This window comes from Chionomys nivalis, chromosome 9 (assembly GCF_950005125.1).
Source record: "Chionomys nivalis chromosome 9, mChiNiv1.1, whole genome shotgun sequence".
Classification (NCBI taxonomy): Eukaryota; Metazoa; Chordata; class Mammalia; order Rodentia; family Cricetidae; genus Chionomys; species Chionomys nivalis.
The window spans coordinates 46,070,416-46,088,921 of NC_080094.1; the positions used below are offsets into that span (position 1 = coordinate 46,070,416).

General features: G+C 45.6%; 1 protein-coding gene across 1 annotated transcript in view; it reads right to left on the reverse strand.

Annotated features, from left to right (window-relative positions):
• Positions 1 to 1,614: 1,614 nt before the first annotated feature.
• The window catches only part of Mertk (MER proto-oncogene, tyrosine kinase), a 101,778-nt gene continuing 84,886 nt past the window's right edge, over positions 1,615 to 18,506 (reverse strand). Inside the window, exons 16-19 of the mRNA XM_057781866.1 lie at positions 14,586 to 14,695; positions 12,009 to 12,168; positions 10,473 to 10,609; positions 1,615 to 3,807 (exon numbers count right to left, since the gene is read on the reverse strand). Coding sequence (XP_057637849.1) covers positions 3,294 to 3,807; positions 10,473 to 10,609; positions 12,009 to 12,168; positions 14,586 to 14,695 — 921 coding nt within the window. The 3' untranslated portion in view covers positions 1,615 to 3,293. The remainder of the gene's footprint in view (positions 3,808 to 10,472; positions 10,610 to 12,008; positions 12,169 to 14,585; positions 14,696 to 18,506) is intronic.

An 18,506-nucleotide genomic window follows, 5' to 3' on the forward strand; every position in this document is an offset into this window, starting at 1 on the left:
CCATTTCACTTTAACTACATTTTGTCTCTGGACTGTTTAACCTTCCTTTATTCTAAATATCTTTTCTTACTCTGTGGCTGGCTGTGCGGTTGGGTGGATGACACCTGGCGTTTTCATCTTTTTTTCTCTCTCCTGCCTAGCTACTGGCTGTTCAGCTCTTTATTAGACCAATCAGGTGTTTTAGGCAGGCAAAGTAACACAGCTTCACAGAGTTAAACAAATGCAACTTAAAGAATGCAACACATCTTTACATCATTAAACAAATACTCCACTTCATAAATGAATGTAACACATCTTAAATATTTCGCAACAGTTCCCAGGGAGGTGGGATCTTGTGGAGGTCCTTCAGTGTTTGAAAGAGTACTCCCAAAGGTAATTGTGGGACCCTGACCTCTGCTTCCTGGCTAATGGTTAGCACACAGGCATGTGTTTCTTCAACCTTTACCATCCGCCATCCTCACCAAAGGCAGAGCCAAGGGGCTGCCTGTCTAGGATTGTAATTTTCAAATTGTGTGTTAATTAAACCTTTATCCTTTCTTTCTTTCTTTCTTTCTTTCTTTCTTTCTTTCTTTCTTTCTTTTCTTTCTCTCTCTCTCTCTTTCTTTCTTTCTTTTTTTTCTTTCTTTCTTATTTCTTAAAGTTAATTGCCTCTAGTGCAGTAATTCTCAACCTTCCTAATGCTGTAACTTTTTAATACAGTTCTTCATGTTGTGGTGACCTCCAACCATAAAATTGTTGTTGCTACCTCATAACTGTAATTTTGCTACTGTTATGAATCATTTTTTTTTGTTTATTTTCAGACAGGATTTCACTGTAGCTTTGAAGCCTGTCCTGGAACTAGCTCTTGTAGACCAGGCTGACCTTGAACTCACAGAGATCCGCCTGTCTCTGCCTCCCGAGTGCTGGGATTAAAGGCGTGCGCCACCACCGCCTGGCCCACCACTCGTTACGAATCATAATAGGTGACCCCTGTGAAAGGGTTGTTTGACCCCCAAAGGGGTCATGAGCCAAAGGTTGAGAACCACTGCCCCAGTGTTTTGTTGCAATATGAAACTTACTAGTACAGCCCCTAAACCATGTGCTCATTTGAATGTTCTAAATTCTGGTTCTCACAGTTTCTAGACATGGCCATAAGCAAGTTATTCAGTCTTCCCAAGCCTTGGTGCCCTGGTCTAGACGACTCTGGAACCCATGGTGTAAGGACACACAGGAAAGGGAGCGGACATACGCGGGGCTGGGAACAAGGCAAGTGCTCCACAAGTGATGGCGAAGGCAGAACTCTGCAGCCTGTGCCCTGGTCCTCCTGCCCACCTCCTGTGAGTGACACTCCCCAACCGAAACACGACTAACCTGTCAAACTCTTCCACAGGTGGTTTAAAATCTTCTCAAGATAAATCATCTTGAATCCTTTATTATTTTTCTCATTTATGTACTCTTTAAAAAAAAATCACATTTATTTATTTATTTATTTATTTAGTGGGTATATGTGTGGGTGTCTATGTGGAGGTCAGAAGACACCTTTGTTGGTTTTCTTTCCACTATGTCAGTCCTGGGGATCAAATTCAGGACATCAGCCTTGACAACAAGTACCTTTATCAACTGAGCCTTCTTGCCAGCCATTCATCTATAGACTTCTGAGATGGTTTTTCCATTTCTCTCAGAGGCAATACTAAGAATGGGCATAGGAACTGTGGTGAGGGACAGCCACTAAAGGAGCTCCTTTGCAGAGGTATCAGGACTGCTGCTGATGGCTGTCTTTCTGAGTCGGAAGCATCCTTCCTGATTTGTATTTTATTAGGAAGTCATATCAGATGATCAGTTATAAAACCTTAAACATTAAATAAATCATTTTATCAGACACACAATTCATGGAGGCATACCAGGTTTCTCATGAAGGTCAAATATGAAGTCAAGTCTGGCATTTCATTTTACAAACACTTTTACATTTAATACTGTGGAAAAGAAAACGACTTTTAAAAAGCATCATTGATTCTGTACAAAGGTTAACACTGAGGAATATAGTTTAAGATTTGCAAGGTCAGTGAAATAAGTCATCTTTTATTAAAATATAATACCCTTGTCTCTTTCCACCATATACATATATGTTCACTCTTTAAATAAATATATTATGATTTTATTTATATTTTCTTGTGTGTACATGCTTATGAATGTTCTGGTGTGTGTGTGTGTGTGTGTGTGTGTGTGTGTGTGTGTGGAGGTCAAAGGACAGCATCAAGTATCACTCCTCAGGTGCTGTCCACCGTTTTTCTTTGAGACAGGGTCTCACTTGGGCTGAAACTCACCTAGGCAGGCTGCCCTGTGAGTGTCAGAAATCCACCAGACCCCACTTTTTCCCAGCACTGAGATTACATGTATGTGCCACACACCCAACTTTTTTGTTCTGTGGGCTCTGGGGAACAAACTGACATCCTCGTGCTTATAAGTCAAGGCCTTTACCAACGCAGCTTTCCCCCCGCCTCTGTATTTTTATTTTGTACTGTTTGGAGGCCCTGGGATGGAACACAGGGCAGCCCACAGGTGGAGCACACACTTAGCTGCGGAGCCACACTCCAAGCCTTGCTGCTTATCTTTACGTTTATTTTGACTTACACGTGACTGTCGGTCTCATGTATGCAGGTGCCCTCAGAGGCCGGAAGCGAGCACGAGATCGGGAGTTACAGGTGGTCGTGAGCCACCTGATTTAGTTACTGGCAACTCAACTTAGGTCCTTTGCAAGAACAGCAGGCACTCTTAGCCCGTGAGCGGTCTCTCTAGGCCCTGGTTATGTGTTTATAGTGAAAACTGTCTTGACAGAATTCACCTGGTGCTGTGAGGCCATGGACTTTATGAGTAAGTAAGAAAAACAAATACCAAAACATCAGGTATAACCAGTGTGGCGTTTTGAATTGGAATGGCTCCATAGGTTTGCAGGTTTGAATAGAACTTGAATAAACAAGTTGGTAGACTTGTTTGGGAAGGATTAGGAGGAATGGCCTTATTGAAGGAGGTTTGTCACTGGCTTTGACGTTTCAAAAGAGCGGTGCCATTTCCCAGAGTACTTCCTATCTCTTGCTCGCCACTCAAGATGTAAGCACTTAGCTGTTTTCTGTCACCATGCCTTCCTTCTACAAGCATGGATTCAAACCTCTGAAACTGTAAACCTAATTAAACCCTTTCTCTTCTAGGTTGCCTTGGTCATGGTGTTTCATTACAGCAATAAGAAAGTAGCTAAGGCAACCAGGTCCCACGCAGCAGTATTTGCTTGGTCCTGTCACGCCTCCACCCAGTTGGCCTCACATTGGGACTTCAGAGTCGTCAGAGGACTCATCTGCAAACAGAAGTTCATCTGGTGGTGGGCTCCCCAAGGGGAGCGTGCTGCTGTGAGACCAGGAGATCCCATTTTTGCTGAGTTTGTCCTCTGGCGAGACAGCATCCTTTCCAGGGTGGACTGTAGCAAAAGGACCGGAGGCCACATCTTCCCATTCTTCACCGACCCCGTTCAAGATGTATCTTTCCTCCTGGAGGTTGTTCTCATGAACTTCGGCTGTGACCACGCTGATGGTGGCACTGGGAGTGCAAGAGGCAATGATGGAGTCAGGATCAATGTTCATGTCCAGCCCAGCGAGGGAGGGCCCGTTGGCCAGGCCCTCGCAGCTCTCTAGCAACTGGGTATTGATGTAGATGATGGACTCTTTGTCCTGCGCATCAGGCAGACTCTCGGAGAGCTTTTCCAGCTGCAGTCTCAACGTTGAGAAGGTGGGTCGGTCCAAGGGGTCGGCACTCCAACAAGCGTACATGATGTCATACCTGAAGATGACAGATGAGTGAGTGCCACCTGGGACAGACCCAGATCATCCCTTCCTCCTCACCTAGGCTTTAACTCCATTCTGTTTTAATCAGCATTCATTCCACCTTTTATGGAAATAAACGAGTTTTGGTTTGTGTGAAGAGAAATGGTGGGCTGGAGAGATGGCTCAGAGGTTAAGAGCACTGACTGCTCTTCCAGAGGTCCTGAGTTCAATTCCCAGCAACCACATGATGGCTCACAACCATCTGTAATGAGATCTGGCGCCCTCTTCTGGTGTGTGGGAAGCAGAATGTTGTACACATAATAAATTAAAAAAAAAAATTCCACACCCACCATTTATTAAAAAAAAAAAGAGAGAAATGGTTATTCAACTTTTTGAATGTTTCGTGTGTGTGTGGATATATTTGTGCATGTGTATATAGAGGCTGCTCTATCCCCTCTCTACTTCATTCCTTTCAGAGAGGGTCTTTCATTGAACCAGGAGCTTACTGTTTTGGCTAGACTGGCTGTCCAGCGAGCCCCAGGAATCCATGTGTCTCTACCCCTCACTGCTCTGAGGTTACAGGTGGACCATAGCCATACCATGCTTCTTACATGGGTGCTGGGCAAGTACTCTTCCCTACAAAGTCATCTCCTCAGCCCCTTGTCAAAAACTGATAATTCTGTTTCTAAAAATAGAAGATGCACCTCACAATTATACCTACTTTTGCAAATAAAAGGGCTAATGTCCATCAAACTAATCATCTTCTCTGTAAATAAAGTTTTATTAGAACACAGCTATGCCTAGTCATGTGCTGCTGTCTGTGACTGCTTTTGCTACAATTGTAGCACTGAGTGGGGGCTACAAAGGCCCTCAAAGCCACAATTATTTACTATTTGTATTTTACTATGGTGATTCAAATGAAAGTGGCCCCCACCCGCTTATCTATTTGAATGTTTTAGTCTGCAGCTGGTAGACTAAAGGGAAGGACTAGGAGGTGTGGCCTTGATAGAGGAAGTGTCCTTGGGGGTAGGCTTAGAGACTCAAAGTCCAGTTTCAAGTCTCTCTCTCTCTCTCTCTCTCTCTCTCTCTCTCTCTCTCTCTCTCTCTCTGCCTTATGCTTTTGGACGGTCATGGACTCATCTCTAAAACTGTAAGCAAGTCTCCAATTAAATGTTTTCTTTTGTAAGTTGCCTTCGTCATTGTGTCTCTTCACAGCAATAGAAAAGTAGCTAAGACACTTAACAAACAAGTTTGCTAATCCCCATCTATACCATTAAACTGGGTTGTGACCAAGAACACTGATTTAGTTGGAGCAGGGAACTAAGTAAGAAGACCCAGAGCTAGAGTGTGGCACACGAGTGGTAACTGAGTGGTGTGCAGTGTGTGTCACTCCCTTCTGATCTTCCTGACAGCTCTGCCACTGCACTTTATAAATGAAATCACTGGCCCGGGGCTCATAGGTAGCAGAGGGAAGCAGAAGAATAAGGATCGGATTAGGTGAGCCCATCACCCAAGTGTTCCTCAAGACCATTCTACTGAGTTCTCCAGGGGATGCTCCTCTCTGCCAGGCAACGTCACCCCCAAAGGTCTATTATTATTAAGGATTACAATCGAGGGACGTGGGAAGGATATGACAACTGGAAATTACTGGGCTGTGAAAGAGTCATGCCAGCACTTCATTTTGATCCTTCCTGCTTTGGGAAATTGATATTAATATCACTGAACAAGCAAACTGAGCTGAAGGCCCGAGGGATGGTTTAGAGGTTAAGAGCACTGTCTGCTCTTCCAGAGGTCCTGAGTTCAACTCCTAGCACCCAAATGGCAGCTCATAACCATCTGTAGTCCCATGGGATCTTATGCCCTCTTTTGAATACGTAAAATACACACATAAATAAATCTTTAAAAAGAAAAAAAGAAAACTGACCCAAATCTAAATTATCTAATTCATGCCGATTACTGGTTTCTCAGGAACAGAAACGTGCTATTCCCATTTTTACATTTACATATAATCTATAGATCTTGGGTTAATCCTAGAAAGTGTTAGTCCTCACACACAGCACACAGATCTCATCCGTGTACACATGACCTTTCATTGGTCTAGTTTAACCTTATTTACCAGGACTGTTACTTGCTTCTGGAATGTGGAAACTTCCAGAGTGGGACCTCGACCCAGAACTCCACCCTGACACCCGTCTCCCTCACAGTCCTGTTCCATCTTTGCCTCAGGAGTTCCTTTTAGTCTCCCTCTCAACCTTTGCTCCTGTGTTTGAGGTTTTCACACCATTGGTCAGTTTGCATGCCTCCAATTTTGCAGAGGGCCTTACTTGTTTGCTCAGCTGGGCTTTGAGAAATTCAGTCCTTAGGGACGTAACATCCTTTTCATTACTGTTCCCATGCTGGCTAATTCCTTTACTCTTACTCCATGCCTTAGAAGAAAGCTCTAAGTGACCTATCTTTATAGAGAAAAGTAGCAGTGCTATCTTGAAATTTGTTTTCCTTTTCACGTCTAATACTTTATGAGAATATAAGTGTGATATAGTACATATATATGTACATATGATCTATGAGAAGGACCTTGTTGTATAGCCAGGGCTGGCCTCAAACTTTTGACCTTCTTGCACAGCATACCTCACCATGCCCATCTTAAATATGACTTTCAAAGATATGATAAGGGGCTAGGAAACCACAGGAAGATGGTATCCAGAAGCAATCCATGACCAGATTATAATTGTAATTATCTGTCTGTGTACTTGAGATGGTACCAGGGCCTGTGCATACCAGGCAAGTTCTCTACCACAGAGGTACCCCAGCTTGTGATTATAATATTTGAGAATCTCTTTGGTTGCTGTCTAAGCAATGGAGGAGAACCCTTGGGGAAGGGGATGAAGGTTCTGCCCCGTACACTGTATTTATGTTATGATGTCATCATGATGGGACTGAAATCCCTGGTTTCTGTGATGTCGGTGTCAGCAATGGGAGAGGAAGGAGATGGGGATGCTTGTTTGTTTTTTAAAGTTTTATTTATTCTCACTTTATATGTATAACATTTGGGTGTTTTTTCCTAAATGAATGTCTGTGTACTGTATGCATGCACTGCCCACAAAAGCCAGAAAAGGGTGTCAGATGCCCTGAAACTGGAGTTACAGACTGTTGTTAACTGCCATGTGGGTGCTGGGAATTGAACCCAGGTCCCCTTGAAGAATAAACAGTTTTGTTCTGTAATAACCAGTGTAATTGGTGAGAGATACCTCTTCAGCCCTGCTTCGTTTCCTTCCTTCCTTCCTTCCTTCCTTCCTTCCTTCCTTCCTTCCTTCCTTCTTTTTTTTTGTTTCTTTCTTTTCCTCCCTCCCTCCCTCCCTCCCTCCCTCCCTCCCTCCCTCCCTCCCTCTTTCCTTCCTTCTTTTTTTTCCAAGACAGGTTCTTGTAATGTAGTACTTGGATCTTGAAACTTACTATATAGACCAGGCTCACCTCAAACTCAGAGACCAGCCTGCCTCTGCTAGGATTAAAAGTGTGAGCTACCATGCCCAGTGAGGAAAGGAATTCTAAATTCTGAAGAATAACTGCTGGCCAATGGGATCCTGTGGGGAACAAGACTGCCAGAGGATGAAGGAAGGTTCTCGTGCCATGGACCACTGTAGACAGCTGGTGAGGAAGGCTCTGAGGATGCCAGGGAGGTCATAAAAAGCTCAGCTTAGGGAAATGTCTACAGAAGTTGATCGAAGCATAACAGAAAGAGGCATCCTGGATAGCAGGAAGCAAGAGTGACAGTCTGGTCCTTCCATGATAGGAGTGATACTGTGAGGAGAGGCGACCCTCTGAGGAGCAGGCTTGGAGAGCAGGGACCAAGGGCTCTGTGACTGAGATCTGCCTACCCCCACGCCTGCTTCTCCTTCCTTTCCTGGATCTTTTCCTCACTCTCTTATCTCTTTATTTTACAGTACTGGAGACTGAGCATAAGAACTTGTGCAAGCTAGGCGAGCTCCCTCACCACTGAGCTACATTCCCAGTTGATGTAGCTACATTTCGGACAGCTCAAAGAAGCCAAAGAGTAGCTGCACACAGGAGTGCATTCATCCCAGCCAGGCTCAGACTCTGAGAAGTTCAGAATATTCATTTTGTGTTTTCTTTTTAAAAAAGAATGTCCCAGAACAGGAAGCACAGAGGCCTCTTTGGGAGTTGCTGTTGCTTGCCGGCATACACTTAAGACTCAGGAATAAAGCCTGCTTCACCAGACTGCTGACCACAGCTCATCTGCAAGCCCGGGGCATGCAGCCATCAGGAACATGGGGACTGTAGCCTGCCTACAACCACCTGGGTCCCCCCGCCATAGGAGGGGAGCTGACTCTGTCTCTGCCACCTAAAAGTGTTCTCAGAGAACACCAGCTCAGCAGTCTCTTGTTTTAGTCTGAAGTGAAACACTTAAAAACCACAGTGTGACACAGCTTAGACCTCACTCAGACCCAGACTGACCTTTGCTAATGTCAGCTTCTGCTGGTGCAGGGGGATGGCTCAGAAAGAAACCACAACAAAACTTCCTGGGCAGTGTGGCTACACAGGAAAGCTTCCTCATTTCCAGAAGCCAACATTTCATTAACACAGGCCTTTATAAACTACCGTGAAACCCTAGAACGAATCGAATCAGGACTTTAAGATGTTTTCAAGAGACTTACAGCCTTTGTTTCTGCTCAGTATTAGATTTCTTCAACCACAAAGCGGGCTGTGGCTGGGAACAAAACAATCTTCCTTGTGTTTGGTTTAGAGTCTGAGCCATAGATGGACCTAGGGTGTTGTGTATAAGGTGATCTAGCCCTGTGTGCAGAATGAGGCAGCAGGGACAGAGCTTGGGATGGGCCTGAGGGTCTTGCATATACGCGCTGGCACCAGCATCCCACATGCTGCTCCACGACAGAGCAACTTCAGGCCTATGTTTTTATAATGTTCTTACTAAATATGATGAGAATATCCCAAGGCGGTAGTGGTGCATGCCTTTAATCCCAGCACTCAGGAGGCAGAGGCAGGCCAATCTCTGTGAGTTTGAGGCCAGCCTGGTCTACAAGAGTTAGTTCCAGGACAGGCTCTAAAAGTACAGTGAAACCCTGTCTCGAAAAAACAAAACAAAACAACAAAAACAAAACAAAACAAAAACAACAACAACAACAACAACAACAAAATCTGTATGTCACCACTGCAAGACACTGTCTTGAAAAGCTCAGAGTGCTTGGGGAGATCAAACTGGAATGACGAGGCTAGGAAGACGGTTCAGTGGATAAAACACTTGCGTCACAGGCCTGAGGACCAGAATTTGGATCCTCAGCATGCATACAGTTAAAGTGGCTCACCTACATTCCCAGTCATCAGAATGTGAGAAGTCAGGATGCTTGGGGACAAGCCAGCTTGCTAGACAAGTCAAATCCATGAGCCCCAGGTTCAGCCAGAGACTCTGCCTCAGTAGATAAAAGTGGAGATCAATTGAGGAGGACACCAATCTCAGTCTCCACATATGCGCATGTGTATGACACACAGGTATACACCCCACACATGCAAACGCACCATGATGGTTAGTGTTATCAACTTGTCAGACTCCATATCATCTGGGAGATGAGCCTAGGAGCATGGCTGTGAGAGATGATATCGATTACCTTAACCTACATGGGATGATTCGTCTTAACTATGGGCGGAACTGTTCCCTAGGCTGGTGATCCTGGACTGTATGAGAAAGGGGGCTGAGGAACAGCAAGAATTCCCTACTCTCTGTTCCCTATTGTGGATGTGATGTGACCAGCTGTGTCAAGGTCCTGTCGCCTTGACCTCCCTGCCTCGATGGACAGTACCTTGAACTGTGAGCTGAGATAAACCCCTCCCCACTTTGGTTGCTTTTGTCAAGAGCCACAGTTCTCCGAAGAACATACATTATGTTGCTCATGATACAAGGGACAGAGAGGTTAAGCCAGTTTCCGTGGCCATACATGTGTGTCCGGCCAACACCTGGGTCTCCTTCTATGATGCATAGCACTGAAGATTGAGAGGTCTGTCTTGATCGGCTGTGCTTTGTGGTAGGAGTTGGGACAGTTCGCACCTGAACAAGCACAGGTCTCCAGGGAACATTTTAAACGTAGGATTTCTAGGTCCACTTTGTGCCAATAGCACCGCAGCCTCTAGGCACAGGGCTAAGCAATTGCATTGGCAGAATCCTTCCCAAGCCATTCCAAGAGCCAGTTTGCTCTCAAAGGCTCTGGTCCAGGTTCCTGAGTGTGATCAGTATGTTTGAAAGCACAGAGAAAAAGGAGGACTGGGTTCAAAGTGAGTAAGGGATAAAGGATCCCAGTACCTCATATACTATAAAGCAAGCCTACTTATTGGCAGCATCTACTTCCTTGTGGTTCTTAGGTTGTTGTTTGGAAACATATCCTGGTACCTTGTTTTGACTGTGCCCATTGATGGAGGTTGACTTCTGGATAAGTGAGCCACAGTGGGCTCACAGAGCTGGGCATACACTACCACCTGCATCAGTAATGCCTGCTGGCCCGAGGCTTCCGTGAGCGGCACTCTCTGTACAGGCTCTCCTGGCTAACAGCGGGCCCCACTCGCCCTAGCCATGCCTGTGGCTCCCAGGTCACTGCACAGTCAGGTAGCCGCCCCCCACGCAGAAAGCCCGGTGACACACGGATGCTCACTTACAGTTCATCCAGGCAGTCCTCCGGCTGCTTCAGCCTGTGGCCATGGAGAAGGTAATCATACATCTCGTGGTTCTGGACTCCAGGGTAGGGAGTCATTCCCCGTGTGGCTATTTCCCACATAGTCACGCCAAAAGCCCACTGAGAACAAAGCCACAAGAAGTTAGGACAGAAGTCTTTCCACAAAGGCTGAATAGATGTTTTCATGGGGAAAGGTCATTTCCTTAAAGCTCTGGTGACGAAGTACAAAGCTGGTAATTATGCCTGAGGTCCACTGTTCTCCCAACACAACACAGGGGGGTGAAGCCCCGTAGTTCCCCATTTGTACCAATGCTATTTGGGAAACTTGGCTAAAGGCAGATAGAACCCCATCCCTTATCAACACTGCTCGTTTTGCTGTTATCCTCTCGCTGAGGAGTGCTTTCTTCCCCCAAGCTTGGATCAAGGGAATAACTATACAGCATCTTCTATAGAGCAGATGGGTTCCAAAGGCCGCCAAATAAACTCATTCAATCTAATGTGACAATCTTAGTTATGGGCAACAAGTCATTCATTTGTAGGAAAGAAACAGGGCAATCTCTGCGGGTCATATGCGGAGCATAGGTTTCTGGATGTGGGCACTTCACCACAATCTATTGTGCTGGAATTAAAGCTTCTACAAGATCTAAGAGTCAGGTTTAATGGTGCACATTTGTAATCCCAGCTGCTGAGGAGGCTGAAGCAGGAGGATGGGGAGTTCAAGGACTTTCTAGGTTACATAGATAGATCCTGCTTTTAAAAAAAAAAAAAAAGGCATAGAGGACTGTAGAAGTGGCTCAGTGATTATGATCACTGTCTGCTCTTCTAGAGGACCTGGGTTCAATTTCCAGCACCCGCATGGGGGTTCACAACCATCGGTAATTCCAGTTCCAGGGGGTCCGGCAGTCTTCTGCCTCCATGGGCACTAGGCACACACATGATGCACAGGTATACACATAGGCCAAACATCCATACACATAAAAATTAGTAAAAAGGCAGGGAGGAGGTGGAAATTTTTAATAAAAAAATAAAATAAAATTTAAAAAAATTAATAAAAAGTAAAGGGGGCTGGAGAGATGGCTCGGTGGTTAAGAGCACTTTCTGCTCTTACAGAGGACCCAGGTTTGGTTCCTAGCATCCCTTTTGACTCATAATCACCTGTGATTGGCTCAGGCTCCAGGGGATCTGATACCTCTGGCCTCTGAGAACACCTGCATACATGTGGATATATCCATGTACAGATATACATACTTATACACATAATTAAAATAAAATTAAGTCTTAAAAGTATGGAAGAGCGAGGTTGAGAAATTATATTAGAAAGTTCTCGTAGCATGTGCGAGGTCCTAGGGTCAATTCCAGGGCCACAGAAAGCAAACAAATGAGTAAATGAGTTAAATTAAAGCATGGCCTGAGCATGTTGCCAACCCTCAATTTATCAGAGCGTCATTCTCTGCGTCATCACTCCCAGCCATTGCTTTCAGTGTGTCCCCACCTTTGTCAAATAAAGTTGTATACACACCACGTCACTTTTGCTTGTGTAGACTCGGTCAGCCAGGCTCTCTATGGCGATCCACTTCACAGGCATTTTGGCAATGCGGCCTTGGCGGTAATAATCACCACTGTAAATCTTCTTGGAGAGGCCAAAGTCTGCTACACAGACTGTCATGTCATCTCGTAACCTGTGACGAACGAATTCAGGTCCTCAGCAACCTCAGGAGGAGAGCACTTAATGCCAGGTCTGCATCAAATGCATGAAAAGCAACTAAAGACATAGGGAAGTTATAGATGCGGATCAGTTCTAACTGTGCTTGCTTTGCTTCCCAGCACAGCATAAATGGGAATGGTGGTGCATGCTTTTACTCCTAGCGCTTGGGAGGTGGAGGCAGGAAGAGAGAAGGCTCGATGTCATCCTCAGCTGCTTGGCAAGTTCAAGGCCTGCCTGGGATTCGTGAAGAGGAGAGGAAGGGAAGGAACAAGAAGAGAGAAGGAAAGGAGGGAGGGAGGGAGGGAGGGAGGGAGGGAGGGAGGGAGGGAGGGAAGGAGAAGAAGACATGAAGCCCATGAGTTTAGAGTAAGGGGCTGCTTTAAGATCAAAGACACAGCAAATAATAGGGACCAGGCATCTCTGTATTCCATCACTCTGGTCTGTGTGGGGCTGGTCCAGCAAAGGCACAGAGGCACAGAGGCTGGAAGCACTAGGGTGGGGACAGAGAAGTGGCAGAACAGTGGTAGAAGAAGCGTCATCTCCTCCTGGTCCTTTGGTGGATGGCATCATGCCATGGCCATCCTGCCTCGTGTCTGGAAGCAGCACTGGCCTTGTGGACTAAGCAAGGCTTCGTGGAGGGGAGGCACAAGAGGAGGTGAAGCCTGGGAGGTGTGGGAAGCACACAATGAAAGATGCGGCTGAAGGATTTCTTGCTAATGTGGCCAACTGTTGGAGGAACAAACTGGAAAACTGAAGGGAAATAAATTGCAACCATAACTCAAGCTAGTAAAACAGGTCCTAGACAAGCAGGAAGAGAAGGAAAGAGAGAAGACAGCGAGGAGACAGGGAAGGGAGGAGACTGAGCTGCTTGTTTGCCTGACATTAACTTTGTTATTTTTAATGACAGAGTATCATGTAGCCCAGGTTGGCCTGGATGTGTCGTGCAGTTGAGGATGACTGAACTGTGGATCTCCCATCTCCATCTTCTGAGTGTGGGGAGTGCAGGTATGCACACCCTAAAGTCCCACACTTTCAGTTCAGGGCAAACTAGACAAGCGGTCCTCCTGCGTGGCAGGAAAAACATGAAGGAAATATTAAAAGAAAACTAACATCTCATGATTCTCTAGCCACAGTTGAAAAGCAGTAACAACCTCCAAAATCCCCTGGAGTTTTCAAAACTGAAGTAAAAGGGGAAGGGGATGCGGTTGAGAAGTGTGAGTGGCCATCTCTACTGTCAAATCTATGACCAAGAAACACACACATGGGTCACTCCCTCTTCTCACAACGGGGAAGTTAAAATCAAGAAACAGTTATGGTGTTTAAAGATTGCCATCAGGTGATGGCTCTGTTGAAGCATAGTAAAGAAATGGAGAGAATTCAAGTCCAGAGTTCTTATGTAAATTCTTATTATCTGTCATCTGCTGTGACAGAAAAGCTGCTAGGTATCCAAGGCACCAATTTTATCACAGGTGTGGGGTAGATGTGACTGCAAGTTCCTGGAAAGAAACTGCGCCTCACGTCGACTCTTCTAGAAGGCTGATTATCTAGCTAGAAGCTCAGTGATTGCAGAGGGCTTGGAATGCTGCAGGGCAGGGTCTAGCTACAATATATCTCGAGCTATCTCTAGCTCACTAAATTGCCATTCTCTGCCCACCTCTGTGTCTGACCTAACGTCCTGCAATTATCAGACCAAACCTCTGGATGTATTAACTTAGCAAACAGCTTTCCACCAACCAACGCCAAAAATCTCATCTGATAGCATCCGAGGTCTATAGCAGAAGTTCATCTACGTGGCTGTAACCCACCTACCTGATGCTTCCAACGTGTCTGAAAGTGTGTTGATTTATGCTTCTCTTTGTCATGCTAATGTAAAAACCTGAAAACAGCTATCACTTTGGAATATGATATCGGAGGCAGTGGAATCTGTATTCTCAGGCCATGGTCACTCATATTTAGGTCTAGCATCTACTATCTCTTGCTCTCTGGGAGGAAAGAGCTTTGTGTGTCAGGAAAGGCTTGATGAAACAGCCTTTAGGATGTCCATTATTGTCACTCAAGTTAAACTATGGCTAGCTGGCTTAGATATTATTGTAGGTTCAAAGCCAGCTGATGGCCTTTGGAAAAGACCACAAAGATCATGCCTAGTGCACCAGGATGAATGACAAGAAGAAACACACTAATTATAAGACAGTTTTGAATGCTAGCCAGCTCTTCAAGACAGAGCCATAGAAAAACCCCAATGAAGAGCCCAGTCAAAATCAGAGTGATAGAAATTCCATCCAAAGTGAGGCACTCCATCCCATCCCCAAGTCGTCTGCCCTCCATAATCTATGAAACTCAAGGTCACGAAGTCTAATGACCCTGCCTCCCCAGGATGGTCTAGGTTCTTACATGCAGTTTCGAGCTGCTAAATCCCGATGAAGAAAATTCCTGTTGCTCAGATACTCCATCCCCTGAGCGATGTCCACCATGAACTTCAGCAGTGTCTGCAGGGGGATGTGCTAACGGGAGAAAACAAAAAGAGACATTATGGCTTAGAAGGAAAAGTGGGCAAGTTACTCTCACCCAGGTGGGAAACGGTGATGCATTTATTTTTATTTTATGTGTATAAGCATTTTTCCTGAATGCATATATGTGCACCATGTGTGTGCTTAGTACCCAAGGAGGTCAGAAGAGGGTGTCAGATCCTCTAGAACTGGAATTACAGCTGGTCGTTAGCTGTCATGTGGGTGCTGGGAACCCAACCTGGGTCTTCTGCAGGAACTGTCTCTGCAGTCCTGGAAATGGTGTTCTTATTCCCTAAGCTAGCATGGTGGTACAGGGAAAAAGATTTTTCCTCTCTGTAGCGTTAATTTTTAAAAATGGATATTCTGTTTTGAGAAAAGGTCTCTCTATATAGCTCAGGTAGGATTACAACTCAAGATCCTCCTGCCTCAGCGTCCCTAGTGTGGAAATGACAGACAGACACCAAACCTGGCTCAGAAATAGTGCAAGCAGTGCTTCAAAAGAGGGATAAAGAGGAAACCTTCTGAAACTTCTTGAAAAACACTACAATCTCTTGGCTATTAAAAGCATTTCAGATGGAAAACATTTTGTATCTTTTCACTGATCCTGAGGCCAAAGGGGAGCCAAAGAGGAGCCTTTACATCCTGAGAGGCACTGGGACAAAGGCCCAGGCCAGGAAGAGAGGAAGACGGCCTCATTGTTTGTTTTGAATTTTCTTTTACGTCTACCTATTTACTTTGTATGTGTGAAGGAGGGAGGGGTCACTTGTGCCACCACAGACATTTGGAGGCCAGAGGACAAGCTGTGACAGTCAGTTGTCTCCATCCACCATGTGGGTCCCAGGGAATGAACCCAGGTTGTCCTTGGTAGGAAGGAACTTCGCCTGCTGAGCCATCTCACTGGCTCAAGTGCCTGGATCTAACGAGGGAAGAGGAGATATTCTGGGAAAGGGTCAGATGTTTGAGAGGGAAAAAAAATCCAACTTAACAGGAACTGTTTTTAATTCTGTATTCTCGATATCATTTCTTATTCTTCCTTCCTCTCTCCCTCTCTTTTCCTTCTCCTCCTCTTTTTTCTATTTGTTGATCTCTGGGCCTCACACAGGCTAAGACAGCCCATTTTTCTTTGAGATGTTTTGAAACACAATATTATTCTTCTAGACAGCAACAATCAGGCAAGTCTTCACACCTTGTATTTGCAGAAAAATATAAGTATGCGTTCAGAAATTTTATTTATTTTATTTTTTCTCTAGAACCTTTCTAGAGTGTCAGCTGTCTAATGTTTCCTCTGTGGACGCTGCTCAGTGGTAGAGGATTCATGCAGCATACAACCCTACAACTCTGGGTTTACTCCCCAGCACTACCACCCCCACCACACACATGCAGAGAGAGAGAGAGAGAGAGATTTTTTTTTTTTTTTAAAAAAAAAACCATGTGTTGGTGCTCATTCCTTTTATACAGCACTTGAGAAGTCGAGACAGGAAAATTTCTAAGAATTCAAGGCCAGCCTGGGATACAAAATAAGATCCTGTCTCAAACAACAACAACAACAACAACAAAATTCCTAAAAGAAACCAAGGAAAGCAAGGAGACAGGGAGGAAAGCAGGGAAGAAGAGTGCCTTCCAGGCATTTAGATTGGTTATAAGGATGACCAATGAAGATCTCCAAGCAGTAATTTAATGCTTTATGCAGTCGCGGCAGTAAAGAAAGGCTGACTAAAAGTTCCTAGCAATCATGAATCATGAGTGGCTTGCCCGAGGTCCCCGCTTCCACCCCACCACCCCATCGCGTGGCATCAGATTTGTCACGGCTCCTTCTCCAGGGACCGTCAGTTTTCGAAAATGGTATTCACAAGGGCACTGCATTTTGTTTGGTTTGGTTTTGTTTTTCCAGTGGTACTGGGGGTGGAACTCGGGGCCTTGTGTTTGACAGGTTCTCTACTATTCAGCTACAAGCTTGAACATTATGCTTTTAAAGACCTGTTTCTTAGCCATGACATATGCCAATTATATAGCACACATGAAACCAAAATGCCATCCTCCCCACTGTAGTGTCTGTCCATCCTCCCTGCTGTAGTGTCTGTCCATCCTCCTCTGCTGTAGTGTCTGTCCATCTTCCCCTCCTGTAGTGTCTGTCCATCCTCCCCACTGTAGTGTCTGTCCATCCTCCCCACTGTAGTGTCTGTCCATCCTCCCCACTGTAGTGTCTGTCCATCCTCCTCTGCTGTAGTGTCTGTCCATCCTCCCCACTGTAGTGTCTGTCCATCCTCCTCTGCTGTAGTGTCTGTCCATCCTCCCCACTGTAGTGTCTGTCCATCCTCCCCACTGTAGTGTCTGTCCATCCTCCCCACTGTAGTGTCTGTCCATCCTCCCCACTGTAGTGTCTGTCCATCCTCCTCTGCTGTAGTGTCTGTCCATCTTCCCCACTGTAGTGTCTGTCCATCTTCCCCTCCTGTAGTGTCTGTCCATCCTCCCCTGCTGTAGTGTCTGTCCATCCTTCCCACTGTAGTGTCTGTCCATCTTCCCCACTGTAGTCTCTGTCCATCCTCCCCGCTGTAGTGTCTGTCCATCCTCCCCTGCTGTAGTCTCTCTGTCTTCCTCTGCTTTGCCCTTGCCCCTGGAGAAAACTTGCAGTCTCTATAATTGTCTCTAGAGAGAACCTGAGGTTCCAACATACGTGCTCCCTGGTCTCTCGCCCCCATCCTGGTTGCACGCTTCCCTGCCCTGTTTCATTTCCACCATGCCAGTGTGTTCTTCTCCGGTCAGAACTCCTTCCTTCCCCAAGGCTCTAGCAGATGCACATTTCTGCTTGATGCGTGTCATCCCAGCTGCCATCCTCTGGGAGATGCTGAGGTGGTGTTTATCATCTGCCTGTCTGTCCTGCCAACCTCCAGGGACACTGTCCATGCTGAGGACAGTGACACTTGGAGCCCAGAGTCCAGGCCCTGTTCAGAAGCTCACTGACAAGCCCTGAGACTTAATCTCGGATGACGGTAGTTGGAACAAAAGGTCTTTATGCCTCGGGAACTGACTGCGCAGGAAGCAAAGAAGCAGCCTGAATAAAAGCTCGGTGTTCCAGCTACTCTGTGAACTCTGTGTCTTCCATCGTTATCGCAGGCTACAAAATATCAAAATGTAAAAATATATTCCTGTTATCTCTGTGAGGCTGGGGAGTTATTCCCCACCACAGAGGGTACCCTTGTGCTTTTCAAAGGGAAATAACCAGTCAAGAAAATACTCTGCGCTTGCTTTCCTTGCCTGTTATTTCTCTTGTTTAAAAGATTAAAAGATTGTTACTGCAGAACTTTAGCCAGATGAAGTAAAACTGTTGTTGGTGTGGGGTGGGGGATGGGAGTGGGGGGGATTGCCGGGGTGGAAGAGAAAGCAGGATGGCAGGGAAGAAGCACACTCTACAGGGTTAAAACCTACAGAAAAGTTGCAGTATCCAAGACAATGTGGTGCAATAGAGGATCAACAGATAGGGTTTGTTTGTTTGTTTTTTGAGGCAAGGTTTCTTTGTGTAACAGCCCTGGCTGTCCTGGAACTCACTCTGTAGATCAGGCTGGTCTTGAACTCATAGAGATCTGCCTACCTTTGCCTCCTGAGTGCTGGGATTAAAAGAATGTGTGCCACCACCACCTGGCTTTGAACAGATAATTTAATAGAACCGATGGAGGACTCAGAAATAGACCCATAGTGTATAGCCTGTCAAGTTTTTGATAGAGGTGTCAAAGCAATTCAGCAGATTAAATGTGGCCTTTTCATAAATGTTAAACAGTTATATATAAAACCAATCAACCAAAAAGGA